General features: G+C 35.3%; 2 protein-coding genes and 1 long non-coding RNA gene across 3 annotated transcripts; all 3 read left to right on the top strand.

Annotated features, from left to right (window-relative positions):
* The first annotated feature begins 15,471 nt into the window (after nucleotides 1-15,471).
* On the top strand, nucleotides 15,472-17,087 carry LOC107927340 (uncharacterized). Its single transcript, XM_016858405.2, has 2 exons — nucleotides 15,472-16,450; nucleotides 16,823-17,087. Coding segments are annotated over exons 1-2 (735 nt in total). The 5' UTR covers nucleotides 15,472-15,717; the 3' UTR covers nucleotides 16,825-17,087.
* Nucleotides 17,088-20,235: 3,148 nt separating this feature from the next.
* LOC107927479 (uncharacterized) lies at nucleotides 20,236-21,262 on the top strand. The gene is made up of 3 exons (XM_016858545.2): nucleotides 20,236-20,401; nucleotides 20,495-20,731; nucleotides 20,898-21,262. Exons 2-3 carry the CDS (start codon nucleotides 20,531-20,533, stop codon nucleotides 21,084-21,086), a joined length of 390 nt encoding a protein of 129 aa, XP_016714034.2. The 5' UTR covers nucleotides 20,236-20,401; nucleotides 20,495-20,530; the 3' UTR covers nucleotides 21,087-21,262.
* An 853-nt stretch (nucleotides 21,263-22,115) lies between these two features.
* Nucleotides 22,116-23,430, top strand: LOC107927430 (uncharacterized). Its single transcript, XR_001692435.2, has 3 exons — nucleotides 22,116-22,808; nucleotides 22,908-23,005; nucleotides 23,218-23,430. It is a non-coding gene; the product is annotated as an uncharacterized lncRNA (long non-coding RNA).
* Nucleotides 23,431-27,257: the final 3,827 nt, after the last annotated feature.

The raw sequence follows: 27,257 nt of genomic DNA, 5'->3' as shown, positions 1-27,257 counted from the left end.
TACGAGCTGTCGTGTCCTAACTTACTGGATGTAGTATCTTGTTACTTCGAGATAAGGAGGCATTTTCCATTTTGATTTATTTGAGTATTTTTAAAATAACACGATATAAGGAGGGATCATATTTTTAAAATTCTTTTCGAGTTTTTAACTTTCGACACAAAGACACAAATTAATCAACTAGGTACCAATTTTGGGCGTATCGAGGGTGCTAATCCTTCCTCGTGCGTAACCGACTCCCGAACCCATTTTTCTGAATTTCGTAGACAAAAATCGTTGTTTTAATAAAATCTAAATCGTTTATTAAAAACAACCATTTTACGAGGTGACCCGATCACACCTCATGAAAAAAGATTGGTGGCGACTTCCACATTTGACTTCATTTTTCAAAACCCAAGTTGACCCCGTTTTCCATCAAAAAAATGGTGTCAACAGCTTGGCGACTCCACTGGGGACAATAAGAGAGTCAAGCCACGTGTTGATTATTTCTTGTCTTTTGTCGAAAGTTGAAAATTCGATTTAAAATTTACGATCCTCTCATTGCATCTCTTTTGTTTTGAGTTATATTTTTTATCGTGTTCTGTATTTTATTTTATACCTCTGCACATTGCATTGCATGACCGCTGGTCATACCCTTTTAGTGGGAGTGAGAAACTACGCCTTCGTGAGGTTTTCACCTCCGCATGGGATAGTGAATCGCTTCCGGGATACATCCGTACCTATGTCTTCGTGAGATTTTCATCTCCGCATGGCCATAGGGAAATGTATTCCCCTAAACTGAACTCGGTCCATATGAGCCTATAATGGGTGAGGATCGAGGAATCTGCTGGTTCAGGTACCCTTACTCTAGAACCAAACCACATATAGAGAGACCTAGGAGCCTACCCTACGTAGAGCCACTCCAAACCCCTAGTGGTCACCCGAATTGCTTTATTTGTTATTTATTCTGCACTAACGTGTTTTGTTTTTTTGTTTATAATTGCATTGTATTACATCATCCTAGGAAAGAGGTGTTGATTCATATTTGATTGCTAAATAGAACAGTTTGTCATAAGAAAACAATTTTTTTTTGATAAAGTGGATTATAACACGGTTGTCTAAATATGGTCCAAGTGAATACATGAAAGAAGGCTGATAGTCCGTGAAGAAATACAAGACTTTGCTTCATTGCCTAAAGACAGAAACTAACAAAGATTATTCGAGAGCTGTCATGTCTTGACTTTCTTAAAAGAGCTGAAAAGTATCATAGAAATAAGTGAGCAACGAGTCGCAGCCTGGATCAAGCAAAAAAGGAGTTAATATAGACATCTCTTGGAGAATTCGTCAGACTCGACCATAAGATCCAGATATGAAGAGGAAGAAAGGTGTCTTCACTTGGAATATGAGAGAAAGACCGTGTATGTAGTCCGTTTTATGTAAAGGAATTTGTTTTCTAGAAAAGTTGTTCCAATGAAATTAAATTCAGAATCAATGTCTTCCTTTCTTTTTGCATTCATGCATTTGCATTACATTACATCAAAGAAAAGAATGTGTTGATTCGAAATTCGATTCCTAAATAGAATAGTTTGTCATAAGGAAGCGAATTTCTTGATAAAGTGGATTATAGTGCGGTCGCCTGGATATAGTCTGAGTAAACACGATGAGAGAAAGCTGGTAGTTCACGGAGGAATACATAATGTAATTTCTAGAGATTCAAGCCAACGAAGGCATGACGAGAGAAAGCCGGAAGTCCACGAAGGAATACATGACTTGATTTAATTGCCAACGAAGATTATCCAAGAGCTGGCACTTTTTGATGAGTATCTTGGAGATAAGCGAGCAAGAGATCGAGGCTCAGATTAAGCAGTAAGGAGCTAGCAAATGCATCTTTTGGAGAATTTACAAGGTTTAACCATGAAGAAAATATCAGCGTTTACTTGGACTATGAAGGGCAATACCACATATGTAAACTATTTTCATGTAAAAAAATCTGTCTTTTAGAAAAATTATTCTAATAGAATTAAATTTAGAATCAACGCCTTCCTTTCTTTTGCATTCATTTCATGCATTTGCATTGCATTGCTTTATTTTGCATTAGACTTTCCCTAAAAGGACCCTAATTAGGTAAAATTATCCCAGTTAACTTGGAAACCGACAAAAGTCAAATGACTAGGCATCTTTACGTTACACGATAATGAGCAAAGAGTTGTAATGCCTTGAACAAGTCAAAAGCCTGAAAGGAATATCGAGGAATTTCAATGATATATCCGAAAAGGGAACTGAGGAATAAAAGTCTCCAAACTTTTGCATATTTGGGAGTGTTTTGAACAATGGGACTGTGGAAGAGATCCCTGTATTTTTAGAGCTAATCTAGAGTAATATTCAGAACACTTGTTGCCCTAAGCCTGGGGGTGATAAGAATCTTTTGTGAAAGGCACATGTCCAAAATCTAATTTTAGTGAAAACTTATCATTCAGTTTCATCTTGAGCAAATATTCTTTCATTCTTTTCATTCCCTTTATAATCATACTATGCATACAAGTATTCTTAGATTATTTTATTTGGGCCTCCATTTGTTCCAATAACAGGTCTTCAGATATCAACGAGATGAGCGACGCTGTTACGAATCCAGAGTCTCTATTTGAACAAGACATGAGTATAGATGATCCTCAAGATTTTGAAGGTGACCAAGACAGCGTTTTATCTCCGGATTTGTTAAGAATGATGGAAGAAGAAGAAAAACAAATTCTACCCTATAAGGAATCAGTAGAAGTTGTGATCTTAGAAGAGGGCAGAGAGGTAAAAGTTGGCGCTTGCATTGCCAAGGAAACAAGGCAAGACCTTGTTGAGTTGCTTCAAGAGTTTAAAGATGTCTTCGCATGGTCCTACCAAGATATGCCAGGGTTAAGTACTGATATCGTGGTACACCGATTGCCTATAAAGGAAGAATGCAAACCAGTCCAACAAAAGCTTCGAAGGATGAGGCCTGATGTCTTGCTAAAAATAAAGGAAGAAGTTAAGAAGCAATTTGATGCTGGTTTCTTACAGGTGGTCAAGTACTCAGAATGGGTAGCCAATATAGTCCCTGTTCCTAAGAAAGATGGGAAGGTGCGAATGTGTGTGGACTACAGAGACTTGAACAAAGCCAGCCCAAAAGATAATTTCCCACTGCCTCATATCGATACCTTGGTAGACAACACGGCCGGATACTCACTGTTCTCTTTCATGGATGGTTTCTCCGGGTACAACCAAATTAAGATGCTTTCTGAAGACAGGGAGAAGACCACATTCATAACGATGTGGGGGACGTTTTGTTATAAAGTAATGCCTTTTGGGTTGAAAAATGCGGGAGCAACGTGTCAGAGAGTCATGGTAGCATTATTCCATGATATGATGCATAAAGAGATAGAAGTTTATGTTGATGACATGATCGCAAAATCCAGAACAGAAGGGGAACACGTGCAAGTTCTGAGAAAACTGTTTCTAAGGTTAAGGAAGTTCCAGCTAAAACTTAACCCAGCCAAGTGTACTTTCGGGGCGAGATTAGGAAAATTGCTAGGATTCTTAGTCAGCGAAAAGGGAATTGAAATTGACCCAGACAAAGTTAAGGCCATACAAGAATTACCTCCGCCAAGTACTCAGAAAGAAGTTCGGGGTTTCCTAGGAAGACTAAATTACATCGCTCGATTCATTTCACAATTAACTAAAAAATGTGACCCCATATTCCGTCTTCTTAGGAAACACAATCCAGGTGTATGGGATAAAGAGTGCCAGAAAACTTTCGAAAGAGTTAAACATTACTTGTCCAACGCCCCAGTACTGATGCCACCTTGCCCTGACAAGCCACTGATACTATACTTGGCAGTATTTGAGAATTCCATGGGGTGCGTGCTCGGCCAACATGATGAGTCAGGACGAAAAGAAAGAGCGATCTATTATCTCAGTAAGAAGTTCACTGAATGCGAAACGAGATATTCGCCAATTGAAAAATTATGTTGCGCATTGGTTTGGACTACTCGGAGATTGAGACAATACATGTTGTACCATACGACTTGGTTAATCTCAAAGTTAGACCCTCTGAAATACATGATGGAGTCAACTGCTCTAAACGGAAGGATGGCCCGATGGCAAATTCTACTATCTGAATTTGACATAACCTATGTGAATCAAAAGACTGTAAAAGGGAGCGCGATAGCAGATTTTCTAGCAAGTAGAGCCCTGGATGATTATGAGCCTTTGAACTTTGATTTCCCAAATGAGGATCTGATGTATGTGGCAACTACTGAAGCAAGCACACAAGAAGGCAATACTTGGAAATTAAATTTTGACGGAGCCTCAAATGCCATGGGCAACGGGATTGGGGAAGTCTTGGTATCTCCAAACGGTGATCATTATCCTTTCACCAGTAAATTAGATTTTGATTGCACAAATAACATGGCGGAATATGAAGCATGTATCATGGGAATCCGCGCGGCTATGGAATGCAAAATCAAGGTACTTGAGGTATATGGGGATTCGGCATTGGTAATTTATCAGCTCAAAGGTGAATGGGAAACAAGAGACCCTAAGTTGATTAGTTACCGAAGGATAGTCCTAGAATTGATTGAGGAGTTTGACGACATCACTTTTTGTTATCTCCCACGAGACGAGAATCAGATGGCCGACGCTTTAGCTACATTGGCTTCCATGATCAAAGTAAATAGACCAGAGGATGTGAAGCCTATCCAAATGAGCATTTATGATGCTCCAGCCCACTGTTGTAACATTGACGAGGAAGAAGAAAAGGACGACAACCCTTGGTATCAGGATATATTGCGATACGTGAAAAATCGTGAATACCCAAACCAAGCAACTGAGAATGACAAGAGAATGTTGAGGAGGCTGGCCAGTGATTACGTCTTAGATGGAGAGATCCTGTACAAAAGAGGAAAAGATCAGGTGCTGTTAAGATGTGTGGACGCTGTGGAGGCCAAGCAGATCTTGGAAGAAGTCCATGATGGTATTTGTGGAACACACGCTAACGGTTTCACAATGGCCAGACAGATCATGAGATTTGGATATTATTGGTCTACCATGGAAGGAGACTGCATCAAATATGCTAAGAAGTGCCATAAATGCCAGATTTACGGAGACAAAATTCATGTGCCTCCATCACCTCTTCACGTCATGACTTCCCCATGGCCTTTCTCCATGTGGGGCATGGACGTCATTGGGCCGATATCGCCAAAGGCTTCAAACGGACATCGTTTCATTTTTGTAGTGATTGACTACTTTACTAAGTGGGTAGAGGCTACTTCTTACGCCAACGTCACAAAGGCAGCTGTCAGCAAGTTTTTAAAGAAGGAAATCATATGTCGGTATGGAATGCCCGAAAGGATTATATCTGACAACGCATTAAATTTGAATAATAGCACAATAGCAGAGGTTTGTAGTCAATTCAATATCAAGCACCACAACTCATCGCCATATCGTCCAAAGATGAATGGTGCGGTGGAGGCAGCCAATAAAAATATCAAAAAGATTGTGGGGAAAATGACTGAGACCTATAGAGATTGGCACGAGAAGTTGCCATTCGCCCTCTATGCTTATCGAACGTCCGTCAGGACTTCTACCGGGGCAACACCATTCTCTTTGGTTTATGGAATGGAGGTAGTGCTACCAATTGAGGTTGAAATTCCCTCTCTCCGAGTTTTTTCAGAACTAAAGTTAGACGAAGCAGAATGGGTCCAATCCCGATATGATCAGCTGAACTTGATTGAAGAAAGGAGGTTAAGAGCTATCCGTCATGGTCAAATGTACCAGAAACGAATGATGCGAGCTTACAATAAGAAAGTTCGTCCTAGAAACTTCCATGAAGGGGACTTGGTACTGAAGAAGATCCTTCCCATACAAAAAGACTTCAGAGGAAAGTGGATGCCAAACTGGGAGGGACCTTATGTAGTAAAAAAGGCCTTTTCAGGAGGGGCAGTAATTTTAACTGGGATGGATGGCAAAAGCTTGCCCAATCCTGTGAATTCGGATTCAGTGAAAAGGTACTTTGCCTAAAAAAAAAACAAAAAAAGAGGGAGGCCAAGGCGAAAACCCGCAAAGGGCACCTTGAGACCAAATGGGTTTTGAATTGAAAACCTAGGACTGGGCAATTCAAATTTTCGATCAAAGATGAGGCATAGAGTAGTTTTGTCTTCTCCGAATTAACAAGAAGGAAAGATGCTACATCTTGGGGCATCAACAAAGCCTTCTAGGACTTCTAAACACATATCAAGTTCAAAAGGGTCCTTAAGAAGTTTGGGGCAGAGAAGCTCATGCTACGATATCTGGGCACCTATTTCCATTTTATTCATTTTTTGTATTTTTGACAAAATACATCATTTTGATTAATTTATTCTCATTTTGTATTCTAGCAAAATTTGCTATCCTGATTAATGTGTTCATTTAGAGCTTTGCCCTCAACAAATTTTCATCTTATCCATTGTGATAATATTTTCCATCTTATTCATCTCGTATCTCAGCAAAATTTGCTATCTTGATTGATTTGTTTGTTTAGAGCTTTGCTCTCAACAAAATTTCATTTTGTCCATTTTGATAATCTTTTTCAAGCATTTTTCATTGAAATAACGATTAATGGACTGACAATACACACGCAGAAGGAGTTCTGCATATTACTCTGAAAGTTTCTAAATAATACGAGGACCTGAAACAGGACTATTGTTTAGAACTAACCAAACCTAAGGGTTGGAAACATTTGAGAAATGATAGTCTAAATAGCGTCTATTTCTTTGGGTTTTCTGTCAAACTGGCTGAACAAGAAGGCATCAGTAATAGAACCTTGATGAACAATGAGGAATGACAACCTAAGCATTAAAAATGGATCATTCTCATGACATTCTACAAATATAATACATACACATCTAGTTAGGAGCATTTGATTCATTCTGATCATGTCATCCTAAACACTAGGCATAAATAGGTCCATGAAATGGATTTTGCAGGTCATGTTCCCCAGAGAACAGATCAAAGAAACAAATCCTATACCCCTGAAGTTACAGTGGGATGGATTGAGATCGAAGAAAGCAGATCTTATATTTCCTATATTGGTAGGAAGTAGACCAAAAAAGCAGATCTCGTCTTCATGTATTGGCGTGAAGTAGATCAAAGATAACAGATCCTATCTTCCTATATTGGTAGGAAGTGGATCGAAGATGCAGATCTTGTCTTCCCATTTGGTGGCGAAGTAGATCGCAGGAAGTAGATCCTATCTTCATGTATTGGCGTGAAGTAGATCGAAGGTAGCAGATCCTATCTTCCTATACTAGTAGGAAGTGGATCGAATATGCAGATCTTGTCTTCCCATATTGGTGGCGAAGTAGATCGCAGGAAGTAGATCTTATCTTCATGTATTGGCGTGAAGTAGATCGAAGGTAGCAGATCTTGTCTTCCCATATTGGTGGCGAAGTAGATCACAGAAAGCAGATCTTATCTTCATGTATTGGCGTGAAGTAGATCGAAGGTAGCAGATCCTATCTTCCTATATTGGTAGGAAATGGATCGAAGATGCAGATCTTGTCTTCCCATATTGGTGGTGAAGTAGATCGCAGAAAGCAAATCTTGTATTCATGTATTGGCGTGAAGTAGATCGAAGATAGCAGGTCCTATCTTCCTATATTGATAGGAAGTGGATCCAAGATACAGATCCTGTCTTCCCATACTGGTGGTGAAGTAGATCGAAGAAAGCAGATCTTGTCCCTGTATTTGGCAGTGGAATAGATTGAGGATTGCAGATCTTGCCTTCCTGTATTTGGCAGCGAAACAGATCGACGATGGCGGATTTTACCTCCCTGACTACAGTGGAGTACATTGAAGCCGATAACTCTATCTCCCTGCATTCAACAGTGGAACAGAGTGAAGATTACAGATCTTATCTCCCTAAGTAGTAGTGGAGCAGATCACACCCAGTCTTATCTCCCTAAATAGTAGTGGAGCAGACTAAAAACACAAATCTCATCCCCATGGAGTCGTAGCAGAGTAGATTGAAGCTACAAGGCGTATCTGAAGTTGCAGTAGAGTGGATCGAAGCAACAAAATGTAGCAGGTTGGAATAAGGCTACTTGAAGAAGATGAGCACCAAAAAGTCAAGACTCGGCAAGACCGGGCAAAATTGGCCCTTTTGATGTCTTTGCTCTATTCTCGTTACACGAAAATGAGCAAAGAGGGGCAGCTGTACGAGCCTATTTTGCCCGGGCCCAGAGCCAAAACAAAAAACGAAATAAAAATAAAACATAAACCAAATACATGAAATAAAGTCTAAATTGCAGCCCAAATTTCATATGGCCCAAACTACCCAAAATTAACCCTAAACCCAAAACAAACATAACCCTAGCCCAAGATTAACCCCATTTTCAACAAACCTTAGTTTGCTTCCCCAAGCTAGCCGTCGCAAGCTTCCATGCGTGGCCCCCCTCGTCTGCCACGCTCCTCATCCGCCACCATGTCGGCCACCATGCCCCTCAGCCTTGGCCACCACGCCCCACGCGTCTGACATTCCTCCACGCCTCTGACACCTGCAAAACGAAGCCACACGCAACAGTACAAGGATCCAAAGCATAAAACGACAAAAATAGAAGTTTAGGGGTGGTAAAAGTTTGCTATATAGGCTGAACAAAAGCATTGTAATGTCCTCTCTCGGGCAATTTAACAAACTTTAGAAATAAAAAGAAAACTAAGTTTTTTCTTCTCCAGAACTGTTATTTTATTTTGTTTTACTCTATTTTATATATACATATTTTTTAACGAAAACAAAGTAGAGAAAGAGGGCTTACCGGAGATACCTCACAACTGCGCCGTCGGTGTGTGGTTCTCCATCGCTGGCCCGGATCTGAAAGGGGGGAGCTACGAGCCTCAGTCTCGGCGCTCGTGGGTGTTCAAAGACCCGGCTTTTCAAATCGCCCGAAGGCTAGGCTCTAAAAGCCCCTTTGTCGCTTCGTTGGCCGCCGGTATAGTGGCGGTACGATGGACGGATAAATGGCGGTGTGAAACTCAACCGTCGGAAGGCATGGGGAGGTTTTGAGAGGTTTCTGTAGATTTTTCTTAATAGGGGGGAATAAATGAACAAAAAAATAAAAAGAGGGTTTAAGTGGAGAGCTGAAACGGCAGTGTGTTGGAACCCACCCTAGACGCAAAACGACGTCGTTTTTGGGGGGGGAATCTGCATGTTTGGTTCTTTGGGGTTATTTGTGTAGATAGTCCCTCTTCATTTTTTGTTCTTTTAATCCAGTCCGTTTTTGTTACTTTCTTTCCTTTTTTAATTTATCTGCATAATTTGTTTCTTATTTCGTTCTGGCCCATGTCAAAACGAAGCGCATAAGAGACGGGGATATTGCGCAGTCAGTCCTTCTTTCTTCCCAACGCATCCTATTTTGGTCCCCGACGATCTTTTTATTTATTTTACAGTTTGGAACCCCAGATTTTGGTTTGATTTTATTTTCATCCTTTAGTTCATTTAATTTATTTTTTTTAAAAAATAAAAGGGGAGTTCCTTTAATATTTATTTTAAGTTATATATATGTGTACATATATATATGTATATTTTATTTACCTAATATTTTTCTTATTATTTGTACTACTTGATTTAAGTCATTATATATACATACATGTTTTTTTTTAATACACATACACGTACATATTTTTTTATAATTTATAGATATACATACTCATATACATTTCTTACTATATCTTATAATTTTATATATATGTACATATTCTTTATTTATTTTAAATATATATTTTTTATATTTCATATTTTCTACATGCATATATATATACTTATATATTTACATATTTTAATTCATATATTTATAAATGTATGTACATACTTACGTCATTTTATTTTTATAATATACATATTCACATCTTTTTTGTCTTTATGTAATATATATACACACATGCGCATGTTATTTATATATATGTAATTATGTTTTCATATTTTATAATTCTTATACATACACATATATATACGTATAGACATACATATTTTCATTATATATATATACCTACATAGTTTTTTCTCGTATTTTTAAATTTTTTAAAATTCATACATACATTTTTAAAATTTTTATAATTTTATTCATTTCTTTATTATTATTATTGTTTTACTTTATGTTTATTTATTTATTTATGTGTCCATTATTATTTTTTTAAAAATGTTTCAGTTTTTTTTATTTTGTTTATTTACTTGTTATTGTATATAATTGATTTTTTATATATTTACTTTTGTTATTTTTGCTCGTATTATTTTTACTCGCATTATCGTAATTGTTATTCCGTCACATCAATTTTTACCCAAATTCGTAAAAAAGGAAAATTTTGGAAATAAAGGTAATACTCGACACTTGGGATCTTCGAGAGAATTGGGCCCTAACGTGCTGGGTTCTAATTTTCTGTTGAATCTAAATACTCGAGAATGCTCTTTAATAAAAACATAAATAAAAACTCATTATCGGGATTTCAATATGTTGTGGCCTAACGCATTGGATATGACACGTGGTTTTCTCGATATGAGGATTTTTCGAAAGTAAAGGCAATATTCCGTATTTAGAAAATTCGAGAAAACGTGCCCTAACTTACTGAGCTTCGATTTTTCTCGTTGATTCTAAGTAATCGAATATCCTTTTAAAATTAAAATAAATGAGGTTTAAATAAAAAATGAAGGGCAAGCTTACTCTCAAAAATACGAGGTGTCGTGTCCTAACTTACTGGATGTAGTATCTTGTTACTTCGAGATAAGGAGGCATTTTCCATTTTGATTTATTTGAGTATTTTTAAAATAACACGATATAAGGAGGGATCATATTTTTAAAATTCTTTTCGAGTTTTTAACTTTCGACACAAAGACACAAATTAATCAACTAGGTACCAATTTTGGGCGTATCGAGGGTGCTAATCCTTCCTCGTGCGTAACCGACTCCCGAACCCATTTTTCTGAATTTCGTAGACAAAAATCGTTGTTTTAATAAAATCTAAATCGTTTATTGAAAACAACCATTTTACGAGGTGACCCGATCACACCTCATGAAAAAAGATTGGTGGCGACTCCCATTTTTCGTTTTATTTTCAAAATTCAAGTTGACCCCGTTTTCCATCAAAAAAATGGTGTCAACATCAACCATAAATAAAGGTCTTCCCTTTTAGTTGTATTCCTTCAAAGCAATAGAAACACTTTGAGAGCATTTACTCAAATACTTGGTGTGCATTGGTATGCAAAAATTCTCATTTTTCGAGAATAAGACTGACTTAAACAGATTTGAAATAAAGAAATTACCTAAGGCTACACGATTTATCAAACTAAGTTTTAGTCCCGTGACACTAGAACTTACTAAAGATTCATTTGTAAGTTTTGATAACTGCTTTTGTAGTTTTGCAATTTTTCAGAAATTTTCAATCTTATAATATTAATAAAACCATTTATTCGTTATATCTATAAATTAAAATTGGGATCAAAAGATTTATTATAAGATGCATATAAAAATGTAAGTCCAAAATTGGATGGCATAAATCAAAACCAATCAATTTTGGTCCAAATTAAACTCAATCAATACAATTAAGACCTAAACTAAAATAAATTAAAAATTAATTCATTCAATCTATTGATCTTAAATATTTTCCCCTTGAAAATCAGGAACTAACTATTAGTAAATCCAGACGAAATCAGGTGTTTTACACTCTTTTTTTTGTATTTATACAGACAATAGTAAAAATAATTCAAATACAATACAATATAAAAATTGTAAAAATATATGACTATATTTCAAAGTGTATATAATTAAATTATTAATATATCAAAATTTATATAAATATAAAATATATGAATATGAGATAAATATCCAACCTACACTTTTACTGTCTTTTCGCTAAATTAGAAGGAAAAAAAAGCCAATTTAATACCACATAACAATGTTACATTAGACCTGTTCGTATATATACATACACATTGTTAGAGTTAATATAGTCAAAGCAGTTGTAATATAGTCAAAACCGTTGTACCGATGTAAGTCTGTTAGCAGTTAGTCTGTTAGCAGTTAAAGATGATAGCAGTTAGAAAGGTTGCTGTAACGTCTGTCAGCTTCAGCTCTCATGCATGTATAAATACGTGCAACCTGCATGTATTAAGCAAGTCTTTGAATAAGATGTTTCTCTTCAGAGTTTTCTTCTTATAATTTCACATGGTATCAGATGTAAGTATTTCCTGGTTTTTTTTTCTTTTTTCTCTTTCGCTGTACAGTTTTGTATTGGGCAAGATGACATCCAGTGCTTCTGATGGAGTTCTTGACAGTCGTTTCTTTTCAACAAAGCGTATTAGTGTTCTTCTTGATGATAATACGTATCTACTCTGGCGCCAGCAAGTTCTCTTGGCTGTGAAAGCGCATAAATTACAGCGCTTCTTGGATTCTCAAGAAACTCCGCCACCCTCGTTACTTGTCGATGATAATGGTGGTTCGTATGAAAATCCAGATTTTGCATTGTTTGAACAGCAGGATAGTGCCCTTGCTTCGTGGATACTCTCTTCTATTAGTCAGACGGTGCTTCCTCATCTCATTGGCATGGATACTAGCGCCAAGATTTGGAATGCGGTTGTTGCTTTGTTTGGTAGTAAAACAACCTCTAAACTGATGGCATATCGTCGAGCGTTACACTCTCAACGCAAAGGTGACCTTGGCATGAAGGAGTTCTTGATGAATGTTAAGGGTTGTTGTGATAATCTTGCTAGTTGTGGAGAAATCATTGGAGAGCATGAACACATTACTGCAATCCTTAATGGCCTACCCCCAGATTATGAATCGATTATCATAATTATTACGGCGAGTCAGATTCCCTACACGGTACAAGGAGTAACCTCTATGCTTCTTGATACTGAGGCTCGTCAGCAGGTCGTAAGTACTGAAGTATCCAGCTCGGCAAACTTGGTGTTGAATGAGTCTTCTGATGATCCTGGTTCACTACCTGCTTATCAGCCATCATCTTCAGTTCGAGGACGTGGGCGAGGGCGTTCGTCTAGCTCAAGAATTCAATGTCAGCTTTGTGGGAAGGCTGGTCATCTTGTTGACCGCTGCTACCATCGTTTTGACTCATCATACAAGAGTAGCAACTATAGACCCCCTCCACAAGCAAATATGTGCATGACTGGTTCTAGTTCATCCGCACCTTGGAGTCCGTCTACACCTTGGTTTTCTTATCCTCAGCAAAGTCCTCCGTGGGGTTCTCCAGGTTGGTGTTTTCCTCCTCCTTCATCTGTCTGGCCTAACCCGTTTGTTGGTAGCTCTCCACAACAGGTTAGTATGCCCCAACAAGTCAGTATGCCATCTGCTGGTGTCACACCACCTCAAGCTTATGTTGCAACTCCTGAAACAGTAGCTGACAATGCATGGTATCCAGACTCTGGTGCAACACACCACCTCACCAATTCAGCTACTTTGGTTGGTGACGGTGGGTCATGTAACGGACCAGGAAAGGTTTTTGTTGGTAATGGTTCTGCATTACCTGTTTTATCTACTGGGCAGTCCTCATTAATCACGAGATCTCGACCATTGTACATGCGATCTTTACTGCTTGTTCCTGGAATTACTAAAAATCTATTATCTGTGTCAAAGTTTGCTAAAGATAATCAGGTAATGTTTGAGTTCTTGCCTACTCAGTGCCGGGTGCGTGATTTAAGGACCAGAGAAGTGCTTCTTCGAGGGTTGGTGCATCATGGGTTATATAAGCTTCAACTCAACAAGTCTCCTGCACCTACAACTCTGTCTCATGCTGCTCAATGTCTTACAACAAGCACAAAGCTTCCTATTAGTGTTTGGCATGCTAGATTAGGCCATCCATGTAAAGCAACACTTACAAAAGCTCTTCTTCAGTGTAATATACAGTTTATAGACAGTAATAAGTTTGTTGACTGTGTTGCCTGTCACTTGGGTAAAGAACGCAAGCTTCCGTTTTCAAAGTCATGCACTGAGTATTCCTCACCTTTGCAATTAGTAGTGGCTGATGTCTGGGGACCCGCTCCTGTTGTATCCAACGGTTTTCGCTACTATGTTGCATTCACTGATGCTTATTCACGCTACACATGGCTCTATTTTTTGAAGAATAAGTCTGATATTGCTACTGTATTTCCACAGTTTCACCTTCAAGCTGAGAGGATGCTTGGTACTAAGCTCAAAGTTCTACAAACTGATGGGGGAGGGGAGTTTCAGGCTTTGAAGAACTATTTGAGTCAACATGGGATTCTACAGAGGCTCACATGTCCATACACATCAGCTCAAAATGGGCTTGTCGAACGAAAACATCGCCAGGTAGTTGAAATCGGTCTGTCTATGCTAGCTCATGCCACTATGCCCTTGTTATTCTGGAATGAAGCATTTTGCAGTGCAATATTCTTGATTAATAGATTACCCTCTCAACCCTTAGGTGATATATCCCCATATGAAAAACTTTTTAAAACAAAGCCAAATTATTCTTTCCTTCGAACGTTTGGTTGTCTATGCTTTCCTAATCTGAGACCTTTCAACAAAACAAAATTACAATTTCGATCCACTCCCTGTGTTTTTCTTGGCTATTCTCCCTTGCACAAATGTTACAAATGTAGAGACCCTACAGGAAAAATTTACATTAGCCGTCATGTCACATTTAATGAAGCTATTTTTCCCTATAAAACTCATACCTCAATAGTCAAGCCGTCCATATCTAACACTTCACAAATAAATTCAAAATTGTTTGTCATAAAGCCTAGTCCTGTAGCTCATCATAACACCTCACCTAATATCATTTCTACTAATATTTCTTCAACATCTGTCTCATCTACTCCAACAACTACAATGCCTATTTCACAGCCCACTTATTCAACATTAGCTCACTCACCATCCACCTCACCCATATTACCTACGGCTTTATCACATATACCAACACAACCTTCTTCTTCCACGTTAGTCCAATTACCGTCCACTCCATCCATATCACCTTCAGCCTCACCACCTATTCCAATACAAACCACTCATTCTGTCCCAACAAATACTCATTCCATGATCACAAGGAGTAAAGTTGGCATTTTCAAACCAAAAGCTTATCTGAGCTAGGTGTCTACTTCTTCAAGTGCTGTCAGTAAGTGAAATTAGTGATCAAAAGTCCAAAGAAATGTTAAGGGAATGTTAGAGTTAATATAGTCAAAGCAGTTGTAATATAGTCAAAACCGTTGTACCGATGTAAGTCTGTTAGCAGTTAGTCTGTTAGCAGTTAAAGATGATAGCAGTTAGAAAGGTTGCTGTAACGTCTGTCAGCTTCAGCTCTCATGCATGTATAAATACGTGCAACCTGCATGTATTAAGCAAGTCTTTGAATAAGATGTTTCTCTTCAGAGTTTTCTTCTTATAATTTCACACACATATGGTGTATAGAATAATATGGAACTTTCGAAAGAAAACAAAAAGGTTTTATAAAAAGAAAAAATCTCAAAAATATCGAATCAACCCACCATGGAATAGCAAGTGTGGACAACAAAAAGATAAGATAAAAGAGCATTGACTACCCATTTGAGTTCACCTCTATTGTTTACTATAAGCAACCCTCTGCCTCTGCCTCTAAATATCAAATGCTCTCGATCATTATATTTCTTCACTTGTAATCTTGCTTTTGGACTCTCTCTCTCTCTTTCCAATTTGTACTATACTTCAAACATTGAGTTTCAGTTTTTTTCTTCCTACGTCAATGCAAAAAACCAAAGAGGAAGGAGAAATAGAGGAGTCAAACAATTATGGGCACCAACATCCCCTGCTTCTTATCTTGAATCAAGACCAACTAATCCACAATCAAAGTGGTGTAACTGATTGCTCCAGGTGTGGGGAGAAGGGGTCTACTCCATGTTTATGCTGTGCGGAGCATTGCGGGTTTTACCTTCACAAGGTATGCGCCGAGGCACCTTTGGAGCTTAATCACCCTTTTCATCTCAACCATCCTCTTCTTCTTATGCAAAATGCACCTTATTCATCTGGAGGGTACATTTGCAATTTTTACGGTAAAGGCGGTAATAATTTTGTTTACTACTGCTCTTGCGGATTGAACTTTCATATTAAATGTGCTTTATTTACATTTAAAATTGCTGAGAATAATTTGAAAGAGTTTGAGCATGTTGCCCTTCAACATCCTTTGATTTCCACTGAAAATGGTCATGAAGAACTTGAAGATGAAAATGGTGATGAAGAACTTGAAGATGTTAGAGAGTGCTTTGGATGCTGGGAACCATTATCAAAGTATACACACTTTTCTTCTGCCTGCGGATTTAATTTACATGAGAAATGCGCTAAGCTTCCTGTCAAACTGAATCATGTGTGTCATCGCAAGCATCCTCTTGCTCTACAATTTAATAGCGAACGGCTCTCTTGCAAGATATGCGGAGAAACCAATCGGAAGGCTATAGGATTTGTTTATGGTTGCTCTCCTTGTAAGTTTGTCGTTCACATTGAATGCGCATCACAATCACCATTACAAGTTATTAAGAGTACAAATCATGAACATCCATTCACCTTGTTTTTTAGACAAGTTCCATTCACTTGTGATGCGTGTGGTATCGAGGGAAATCATGTTGGCCATAAATGTAGTACATGTAACATTATAATCCATAAAAATTGCATTTTATTGCCTCGCATTATCAAAAGTAAGTGGCATGACCATCGCCTTCTTCACACATATTTCCATCACATAGAAGATTTTGGAGTTTTGAATTGCATGATATGCCATGATGAAGTCAATACAGAGCATGGTAGTTACTATTGTTCAAAGTGCAATGCTATATTCCATGTGCGTTGTGTGACAGAGGATGAACGCTCATATTCGATAGTTTCACCAGAAAATGAAGATGAGATGCCCTATGAAAGTTCCTTCACTGTTTTAGAGAGCAACGATGCTGGAGAAGCTACAAAAATAAAACATTTCAAGCATATACATAATCTAATGTTAAGTCCCTTTGTTGAAAGGAACGTAAATGGTTGTGACAGGTGTTTGTTGCCAATCTTGGGACCATTTTACTCCTGTTCATTTTGTGATTTCTTCCTTCATAAAGCGTGCGCTGAATTACCTAAGATGAAGGATGTTTGGCATCATTTGTGCCAAAAACCTCTTGCCCTTATTTCTGACAGGGTTTTTAGGTGTCGAGAATGTTTGAATGTGTGTAATGCCTTTGCTTATGAATGTTGTGGATGTAAAGCAAAAAAATGCCTCCAATGTGTGCTTGCTCTTACTCCTTGTCCTCGAATATGTTTGAAACATGAACACCCCCTCTTTTACTACAGATACTACAATGGGAAGTGCAATGCTTGTGGTTATACTACAAAGGCAGCATTTCGTTGTAAGGTTTGCAATTTTGTACTACATCTTGGATGCTTTTCACTTCCAATTACAGTTCATCACAAATGCGATGAACATATTCTTTCACTCATAGATTATAATGATAATAGTTATTCAGAACGTCATTATTGCGATATTTGTGAAGAAAGTCGAGACTCAAACAGTTGGTTTTATCATTGTGCAAAATGTGATACTTTTGCTCATGTTGATTGTGTTCTTGGAAAATATCCATTTGTCAAACTCCAGATCATTCGAAATGTAAGATATCATCCACACCCACTCACCACTGTGAAGAAGATATATTACTACCCAAATTGTGATAAATGTCGTAAGCCCTGTGAAGATCTAGCTCTTGAATGCTTAAAGTCAGAGTGTAAGTATATTGTCCACTGGAATTGTGTAGAACCCCGTTCTCTACAGCGATGGTGGGACTGGCCCATGTAGCAATTTAGACCTAATCATTTGCATGAAAACTCTAAGACTGAAAAAGAGAGTTTGATCTTCGCTTTGTTACTTGTGATGTTAGTTGTTGTCGTCAATGTAATTTGGTTTTTCCTATTTATAAGTTTTAGATAAATTTCATGTAATAATATGGAGCAAACACTAGTTAAGCTTGCATTGATGTTTGATTGTTGAATCTAGAATTTATTGTAATTGGAGAATGTGATTGTACATATTTGCTTGATGCTTTATATTCTCCCAATAGCTATTTGTTTCTTTATAATTACATTTAGTATTTAATTATGCACTTGTTGTGGATGCTTCAGCTCTATGTATTCTAATTGCACTACATTGGTTATCTTTTATTTCATAAAAGGACAAGAATGCTTCAGGTTGGTGTGTTTCAACAAGTACATGTCTCCTTCAAAACAGAAAACACACAAAAGAAGTCTTTTAGTTATATTTGTATGATTTTACATCTTATAATTTTATTACAAAAATTGTTAGAAAGAATAAGAGATCTGAGCTTAATGCAGTTAAATACAAATGCCATAAGAGAACAACAAAAGTTACCGAAGTTAATTACAAAATTAGCAAGAAAGTGAAATGCACCCAATAAGACTAAAGTGGAAAAGAGTTAACATTTACGGTTTGAAAAATATCATAAAAAAATATTTTTTTCATCTATAAATCAACTCCAAATAAAATATTTTATCTACAACATCATAAAAAAAAATACCTTCAGAATATAAGTCTACTAAACAATAATTAACATTTTTTAAATAGTAAAATTAACTCTTTTGAAAGTTGATTTTATTTAATTCTTTTTAATAATATAAAGATTAAATTAACTGATGTAATAATAGAGATATTAATTTGATCTGATTCCTATAATAAAATAACCTACCAAATATATATACATACTCACAATGATAGGATACAAGTATGAAAAGCCAAACACTGCAAAAAAACTGCATTATGTTACTTGAATTAGACAATATGTTTAGATAAATCATATTTCATATGGGAAAATGACTAAAATGCTTCTTGTAATTCAAAATATCAAATTTTATACTACAACTTTAATTTTGTCAACTAATGTGATACTTCTATCAAAATTTGACATTACTTGATATGTGGACCGATCATAGGATGCCTTGTGGTGCAACTTATCGGAATTTGTTGTTGTATCAATTCAAGGGACATTGGAGGGTGAAATTTAACCCCACTAACCAAGGCTTAGAAAATTTGAAGTTAAGCCTGAGAGGAGGTCATGATGAGTTGAGTCAAAATTAAAAGTGAAATATTTATACATAACAAAAATGATTTTATTTATTTTTGAGTGAATTCAAATTTTAAAGTAAACAACTTTCGATATTTTTTAGTATCCACGAAAATGTCAAAAGATTTATTTATTTTTATAAAAAGATAAAAATAAATTTAGAAAGGACATCTCATTATTAATAAACATCAATAGAATCCCTTTCGATGAAGAGAAAATCATAGATCAAATTAAATTTAGAGCACACTAAGGATCCATATGTAAACATTGTAAAAAAGGTAGGAACTTATTTTGCAATTTTGCAACTTTTTTAAAAATTGTAATATTAATATTATTAACAGGAAATATTTAGTCATAAATATCAAATCAACCCAACCTCAAAAGCAAATGTGAGGCAGGCAGAGCTCTACAACCATAAGATAAGATCAAAGCATTGACTACCTCGTTGACTTCACCTCTATTGTTTACTATAACCCACCCTCTGCCTCTGCCACTTCCTCAAATCTTTATCTTTCTTTACTTGTATTCTTGTTTTCCCATTCAATCTTTGCTCCCAAAATCAACCTTTTCCTTTCTTTATATTGCCTGGGGAAGCAGAAATGGAGGAGTCTAACAATTATGGCCACCAACATCCCCTGCTTCTTATCTTGAATCAAGACCAGCTGATCCACAATCAACATCCCCTGTTAATTACGTATTTTAAAAAAATTTTAAAAATTAAAAGTGAAATACCTTGAAATATTTATAGATAACAAAAATGATTTTATTTATTGGAATCCAACCAATAAACCCTCTTGAAAACAACAAAACGGGTGTGTAGCAGCAGTCAGAAATTAAATGTCAACAATCAATCACCAACTGACCGTTTCAAAACCCAACAACTTCCTTGATTACTCCCTCTTTCTTGAATGATCTGCCAACGATAGGTTCAAAGAACAAAGAACATTTTCTTCTTCATCGCCTGCCCTCCGTCTCCTCAGTTCCCTCATGCTCTCTGTCCTTCGATCCTCAGCCACCATCTCCGCCGCGCCAGAATGTACCTGATTCGCCAGATAAGTTGATTCCCTTCTTTTTATTCCTTCCGATGCAATGATGTGCTCAACCTTATTAGCTTCTCTGTTTGTAAAAAGGAAAATACAAGTCTGAAAATCAAGACATAAATTTTTTGAGTCATGAATAAACACAGCAATATCAGATCTATCCTCTTTCTCTTCTAGCTTGCGAATCACCGACCGAGAATCACCCTCAATCTCCACCTCCCTCAAGCCAAGATTTAAAGAACTTTTTATCTTCTTTTGAAAAAAAAAAACATATTGAGGGAATAAGGTATTAATAAATTGTTGATTTTTAGAGGCCAACGGCCCAAAAGAACTTTTCTCAGCCCAGTTAAAAAGGGATATATATTTGTTTTGGAATTAGGGAGGGTTCAATTGTTGGGGTATCCAGAAATTAGAAATGTCAATACTTTGGGAAAAAAGCGAGACATGGCGGTGGCTAGTGAGGAGGACAAGGGATTCGAAGCCGTTCTTCTTGGCCTTTGCCACCCTCTGCGGCGTTGTTCCGGGTGTCATTGGCTACGGCGTCATGCAACTTACCAACTCCCGCAACCCTCAGTTGGAGGCTCGGCTGCGCGAAAACGCCCGCCCGGAATCCCTCGTAAGCACCCTCCTTACTCTTGAGTTCCATCCATTATTAATTCATCGATTAATTGAATGTTTTGAATAACTTATATCATAATTGCCTGCCTAATTCGTTGAAGCATCATAAACTAAGGGTTAATAATTTTATCTCGTGTCCCCCTCCCTTCCCTTTTTTTGATTAGATGATGGGGAAAGTGAACCAAGAGCGATTAGCGGAATACCTTGGGGAGCTCCAGCGGAAAGAGGATACAAATGATCGGTATGTTGCTGCTTTGAGGGGAGAGACATTGACTAGGACTCCTTATCAGAGAATTCAGCCTGTTCCAAAGCAAAACGCTGAGAAGAAGAGCAACAGCAACGAGAAGGCTTAGCCATGTAGTTTGGTTGCTGAAAGTGTTATCTTATACATTTTTTTCTCCTGTGCTTGCTTTCTTACTTTACTTTGCATTGGTTAAAGTGGGTACCTCATACCTCAAACAAATCTGGGTTAATGTTTTTGAAATACTTTTAAGGGTTATTTGAGTACACTGATTTATGTTTATGTTTATTTTCATGTTCGCATCTTCATAATAAGGTTATTTGAATTTGGTTTTCAACCACTTCTACCTTATAAATTTGTAAATATAAACATGGATTGTCCGCAGCACAACTCACTTCATAGATCCAGTTATTAAAAGTAAGTTACGAAGCTTGGGTTTGTGTTTTATTGAGAGCATTGACTAGGACTCCTTATCAGAGAATTCAGCCTGTTTTGAAACCGTGAATTAAAAAACAATTAAACTCAGGCTTCTTTTGGGGTGGCGGTGTGGTGCAATGCGTTTAGCTTATTTTTTATTTCAGTATCTAATCTTATCACTACTGTTATTTTTACACTAATTGTAAGTAAAAGTATTATCTAATCTAAATTCAGCGATAAAGTGGTTTTGAAACCGAAAAAGCAAAAATTAAGTTAAAACTCAAATCAAACCCTTTAAAATCTATCTCTCTATTTGGATTTCCTGTTATAGAATGTTTGTTGTATCGTAGAAGCCTTAATTCATGATTTAGTTTTTGAAATATATTTATTTTTATTTTAATAATTAAATTATTTTATTTAAATTTTGATCCCTAAAATATTCATCCTTTATAATTTTTAGTACGAAATTTTTCAAACGTTAAAAAAATCTCCACCCAATAAAATCATGGCACATGTCTTAATTTTATTTCACAATATAATTTTATTAAAAATCTTTTTTGTTAAAATAATATATTATTAAAATGGTTTTTAATTAATTAGCTATTGGTTAATTTTTTCTATTATTTTTCACAACTATTCTTTCTCATATCTGAATTTTTTCACTTTATATTAGTTTTTTCACATTCTTCGTTTTTCATTCTCCACTCCATTTTTGGATAAATTTTGAATTAATTCTGTCCAATTCTTAACTTAGGACAAATTTTAAAAGTACCCAAACAACTAAAAGACAAAAAGATTTTGGTTCTCCCATTTTTGAACAAATATGAATCCTCGACAAGTCTTGCATTGCAATAAAGGATGGAGTTGTATGCAAGATTGTTGGAGATTACAATTCCATGACCATGTTTAGTGAAAGGGGCACATGCATAGGTTTCAACGAGATTAGCCATTTGTGTGTGTGTGTCAAAGAGATTGTTTTGGAGGATTTTAGTTTTTAGTTGAAAGGAAATGATACGTGCATGGTTGGGTAAATCTTAAGCTCAAAAGATCGTTTAAATTCCAATGAGTTTTTAGATGGTATCCATGTATTTATAGGTTTAGATGTCTTCATGTCGATTAAGAGCTATCACTTAGTTTTGAAACATACTTTAAATTATTTGATTTTAAATTTAAGAACTCAAATTATGATATTTTAAAGAAGATTGTGCATTATATAAATGGTAAATTTTGGGTGATTTTTGAAGGTGTTTCTGACTTTGGGTGTTAGTGAAAGTACCAGGATGTTGTGTATTATATAAATGGTAAAATTTGGGAACAGCACACTAAATGATTTTCATTTTCTTGTTTGTCTTGCAGATATGACTCCAGAAATTGTGTCTTAGAATGGTCCATACTTCTCATTGAACTCTAACCGCAGGTCAGTACATTTGTTAACCTATAAAACTTGTTATTGTGTTAGATATTTTTAAGATGCTATTGGTTTGTAAGTACTTTCTTGCTTGTGACATATTGGCAGTGGATCAATGGAGTTTGTTGTGCCTCCAGCAGATTCATCTGTGTTCTTCCCCCATTTCTGTCCGTTTTTCAGCAACGAGTACATACAGTGACCTGAAGGTTTGATATGCGTATTTATTTATTTATTTATTTTAACTTGGGATAATTGCTGCTGGGGTTTCCACTGTCTCATGCCTGTTATCAAGGAAATTGCTGAGTAGGAACTTGGTCAATTTGGGCACTTCTTTTAAGTGCAGGAGAGAAAAAGTTGTTCCTTCAACTTATAAATAAATGCCACAGATTTCACTCATCGAAGAGAATTATTGGTGTAGGTTGTGAACATCATTCCCCTGAGAGGCGGTGGAGCTCCTCCCCCCAAGTTCTCCCAGCGAACAAATTAGATTACAGAGAATTATCAAGTTGTGTGATGAACAACTGTAATAATAGGTGACAAGTTTCTACTGCAGTTACACAGCGAGTACACTTCAATCTATGATTCAAACAACAGCTGCACCTTTCTTTTTGCATCTTCATAAAATATTTTTAGATAAGTGATATGCTAGACTTGCAATTTTATCTGTTTTGGATTTTCTACTGGTTATGGTTGAACTTATTCTAAGATAAGATTCCGTAATAAATCTCGTTAACCATGTAATTAATGATTTATGATCCTGACATTATTACATGTAATGCTGATTGTATTGTAGGGAAGCATGTTTTGAGTTGGAATATGATTGCCTTTTGATTATTCAAACTATAGTATCCTCATTTCTGTGTGTTATTTTCTTTAAATGTTGTGGAAAGTTTTTTATTTTGATAAGAATCTGTTTAGCTTTTGTCTGAAACCCATAATTGGAATTGCCACCAAATGTCATTTACATCTGCCAACAATTTAAGCTATAAATTGGGAAATTAAAAGGTATGTAATGGTAGACAACATTTTGATTATGCAATAATAAATTAAAACATAAATCACATGCTAAAATTATAATTTAGCATCTTTAATTAAATAAAACTATAACATTCTTTTTCATATTTATATAAATTATAAAATTTTCCATTGAATAAGTAAAATTAAAACAATTTAATGTATAATTTAAAAAATAAAAAAAAAAGACATGGCAGTGGCACATGGTACTCAAAACCCAATTGGGTTGAAACCTGTGTGGTTTGGATTATTTGTTGTTGTTGTTTTATTCTTTAATTTGAATAAAATGTCACAGCATTCCAGTTGATCAATAATAATATACAATTTATGCTTTAATCGTTTCTCTTATGGCTTAAATTATTTGAAAAAAGAAGTGCTGCTAGGAATTATTTTGATCTCATTCTTAGTGAACAATTAAATTAATAGATTAGTTGCCAAAAAAGCTGGTGATCTATTTACGTATAATCTTGCTGAAAAGAAATTGAAAGAGTTTGAGCATATTATTGATGTGCGTCGAAATCACTAAATAAAAATTTCTACACTCTAACTTAATTAAATTATAGTATAGGGTAGTAGAGTCGATCCACAGGGATAATAATTCCTAAAACTACCATTTTTCTTTGGCAGAGAACACAGTAGTATTTTATTACTTGTTATGCTGATTGTATTTATTATCCAAACTGGGGTTTCCTATTTGAAGTATAAATGGAAGGGAAGCATGTTTTGAGTTGGAATTTGTGTAACATTTGATTGCCTTTTGATTATTAGAACTATAATTTCCTGATTTCTGTGTTTCTTTAAATGTAGGAATGCATGCCTTGTTAAGTTGTTTAAACCATGTTTTAACAGAAGGCAGGAGCATCAGAACCTATCAGAGAGTTGAAGCTCCTATTGCTGCTCTGTATAGCCATTTTTGTAAATATCTTCTTTCACTCGCTTATTGATGATAATAATTATTCAGAAAGTTATTTATGTGATGTTTGTGAAAAAAGTCGAGATCCAAATCTTTAGTTTTATCATTGTGCAACATGTGATACTTCTGCTCATGTTAATTGTGTCCTTGATAAACATCAATTCCTCAAACTTGGGAGTATCATTGAAGTACGTGAGGATGTTCATGACCACCCTCTCATTGTTGTTAAGAAGATTTATTACTATCTGATTTGCAGTGATTGTGGTGAACGCTGTTTAGATTTGGCTCTAAACTGGATGCAACTTCATTTTCTATACTGAGTATCCTTCAGATTCGGAGGACTAAGGTGGCGTTGTGGTGACTATACTCCAAAGCTACCACTTTGCTTTGGTGGAATGTATTTATTATACAAACTAGGCTTTCCTATTGTAAGTTGAAATGGAAGGGAAGCATGATTTGACTTGGAATTTGAGTGAAATTTTGATTATTCAAACTATAATTTCCTGATTTCTGTGTGTTATTTTCTTTAAATGTATGCATGCATGCCTTGGTAGTATATTATGCTAATTAATATATTGTGGTCACAATAAATGAAACAATGAAAAGATAATTTGCATAGTTCAATCAGTAATACAATTTGGTTCGTCACTTGCATATTTGAGATATTGCCTAGAGAAGCAACCTATTATGATAATCTTTTACTCTCCAATAGACTCGTATTATCCTAATTCAAACCAATAGTAGGATAATACATTAATCTATTTCTTCGTTAATATATTTATTACTATAATAATTGTGATGAATGTGTTTGGCCCTATGAAAATTTGGCTCTTGAATGTTTAAAGTCGGAATGTAAATATATTGTCTATTGAAATTGTGTAACACCCTTTCTTCTACAGCGATGGTGGTAGTAGTTAATATAGCAATTCAGATCTAATCATAGTTGAAACATGCCACTTCATTTGCAAGAAAACTCAAGAGTGGAAAATAAAGTTTAATCTTTACTTTGTTACTTGTAATGCTAATTTTTATTGTAATTGTAATTTGATATTTTCGACTTTTAAGTTTAAATAAATATCATGTAATAATTTAAAGCCGAAACTTGTAAAGAATGCATTTTTCTTTGATTGTTAAATTTAGTGTTTATTGTAATGGGGCGTGCGATTGTACATACATGAAGACTACAATAACAAGGTTCTTGTTTGATGCTTTATATCCTCTCAATACCTCTATGTTGCTTTATGTGAGTTTACTTGAAAAATGATTCTTTTTTGTGATTATTTTTTCCTCATAGTTAGAATGAATCTTGTTATGTATCTTTCAGCATTGAGCAAAAAGAAATATTAAAAATAGATAAATAAAATTCGATTCGATTTGAGTTAATAGAATTGAATTATTCAAGCTATTTTAAGTCAATTTGAATAAATAATTCGAGTTTCAAGTTCGAGTCAAGTTGAATTTTAAAATTCAAATAACTCTAATAATTTGAATAACTCAAATAATAAATTGGTGTAAATATCCCTTTAGTCCCTGCCAATTTTGAAAAGGAGCAAACTGATCTCTCTTTCAACAAAAATTACAAAATAGTTCAAAATAATTTTTAGAATTCCAAAATTTATATTTTTTAAAAATGAAATTTTTTTAAAAAAATTTCTAAAGAATATATAAAAATTTTAAAATTTTAAAATTTTCTAAATAATAATTTTTGGACAAGTAATGGTGCAAGTTTATCATATTAAAGTATTTTTTATTAAAAAATTAAAATTAAAATTTTCTAAATAATAAAATTTTCAAATATATATAACTTCAAATTTATATAGTGAAATTAATTATACTGTAATAATATTTTAATTTATCATGTTTAAACTTTTAATTTAATTCAAATAAATCCACTCAATTCAACTTGACTCAAATTTCATTTAAATTGACTCGATTTGAAAAAAAATTCAAATCGAACTAGGATGATAAGAAAGAACTCACCAACTTAATTAACTCAAAATATTTTCACTTAATTATTTAATTCAACTTGATTCAATTCAACGCTAATCCCTCATATTGAGGTGCCTGATGAGCTCCGTGCCTTCTCATAGTTTTATTTTTGTCTCTTTATTGCTGTTATTTGAAATGAAGAATCTTCAATTCGACCCCCAAAAAACATTGAAATGACTAATGGGAAAATAAATGATTGGAAAAAAATTGAAAGATTAGTTTTATTTTGTTGATTACAAACCAGAATTAAAATTGCAAAGCAGAGAAAGGTCATCCACACTAGCACATAATTTCACAACTGTGTAGACGAGACCTACAAAAATAAAATTTATTTGAAAAAGAGTAATTAATAAAAACAATAAATGGAATTGTATCCATATAAATTGATTATAATTTTTTTCTTTAAACAAAATCAATTAAAATCAATTGGAAAGGGTTTATTTATGAAATAGAAAACTGAAATTAAATTAAACAACTAAATTTAAATTGAAAACTTAAATTGAAAAAAAATTTTAGCCAAAAATAAATCTCCGTTTGATTTT

This window comes from Gossypium hirsutum, chromosome A02 (assembly GCF_007990345.1).
Source record: "Gossypium hirsutum isolate 1008001.06 chromosome A02, Gossypium_hirsutum_v2.1, whole genome shotgun sequence".
Taxonomy (NCBI): Eukaryota; Viridiplantae; Streptophyta; class Magnoliopsida; order Malvales; family Malvaceae; genus Gossypium; species Gossypium hirsutum.
This window is presented reverse-complemented; position numbering and strand designations above follow the sequence as displayed.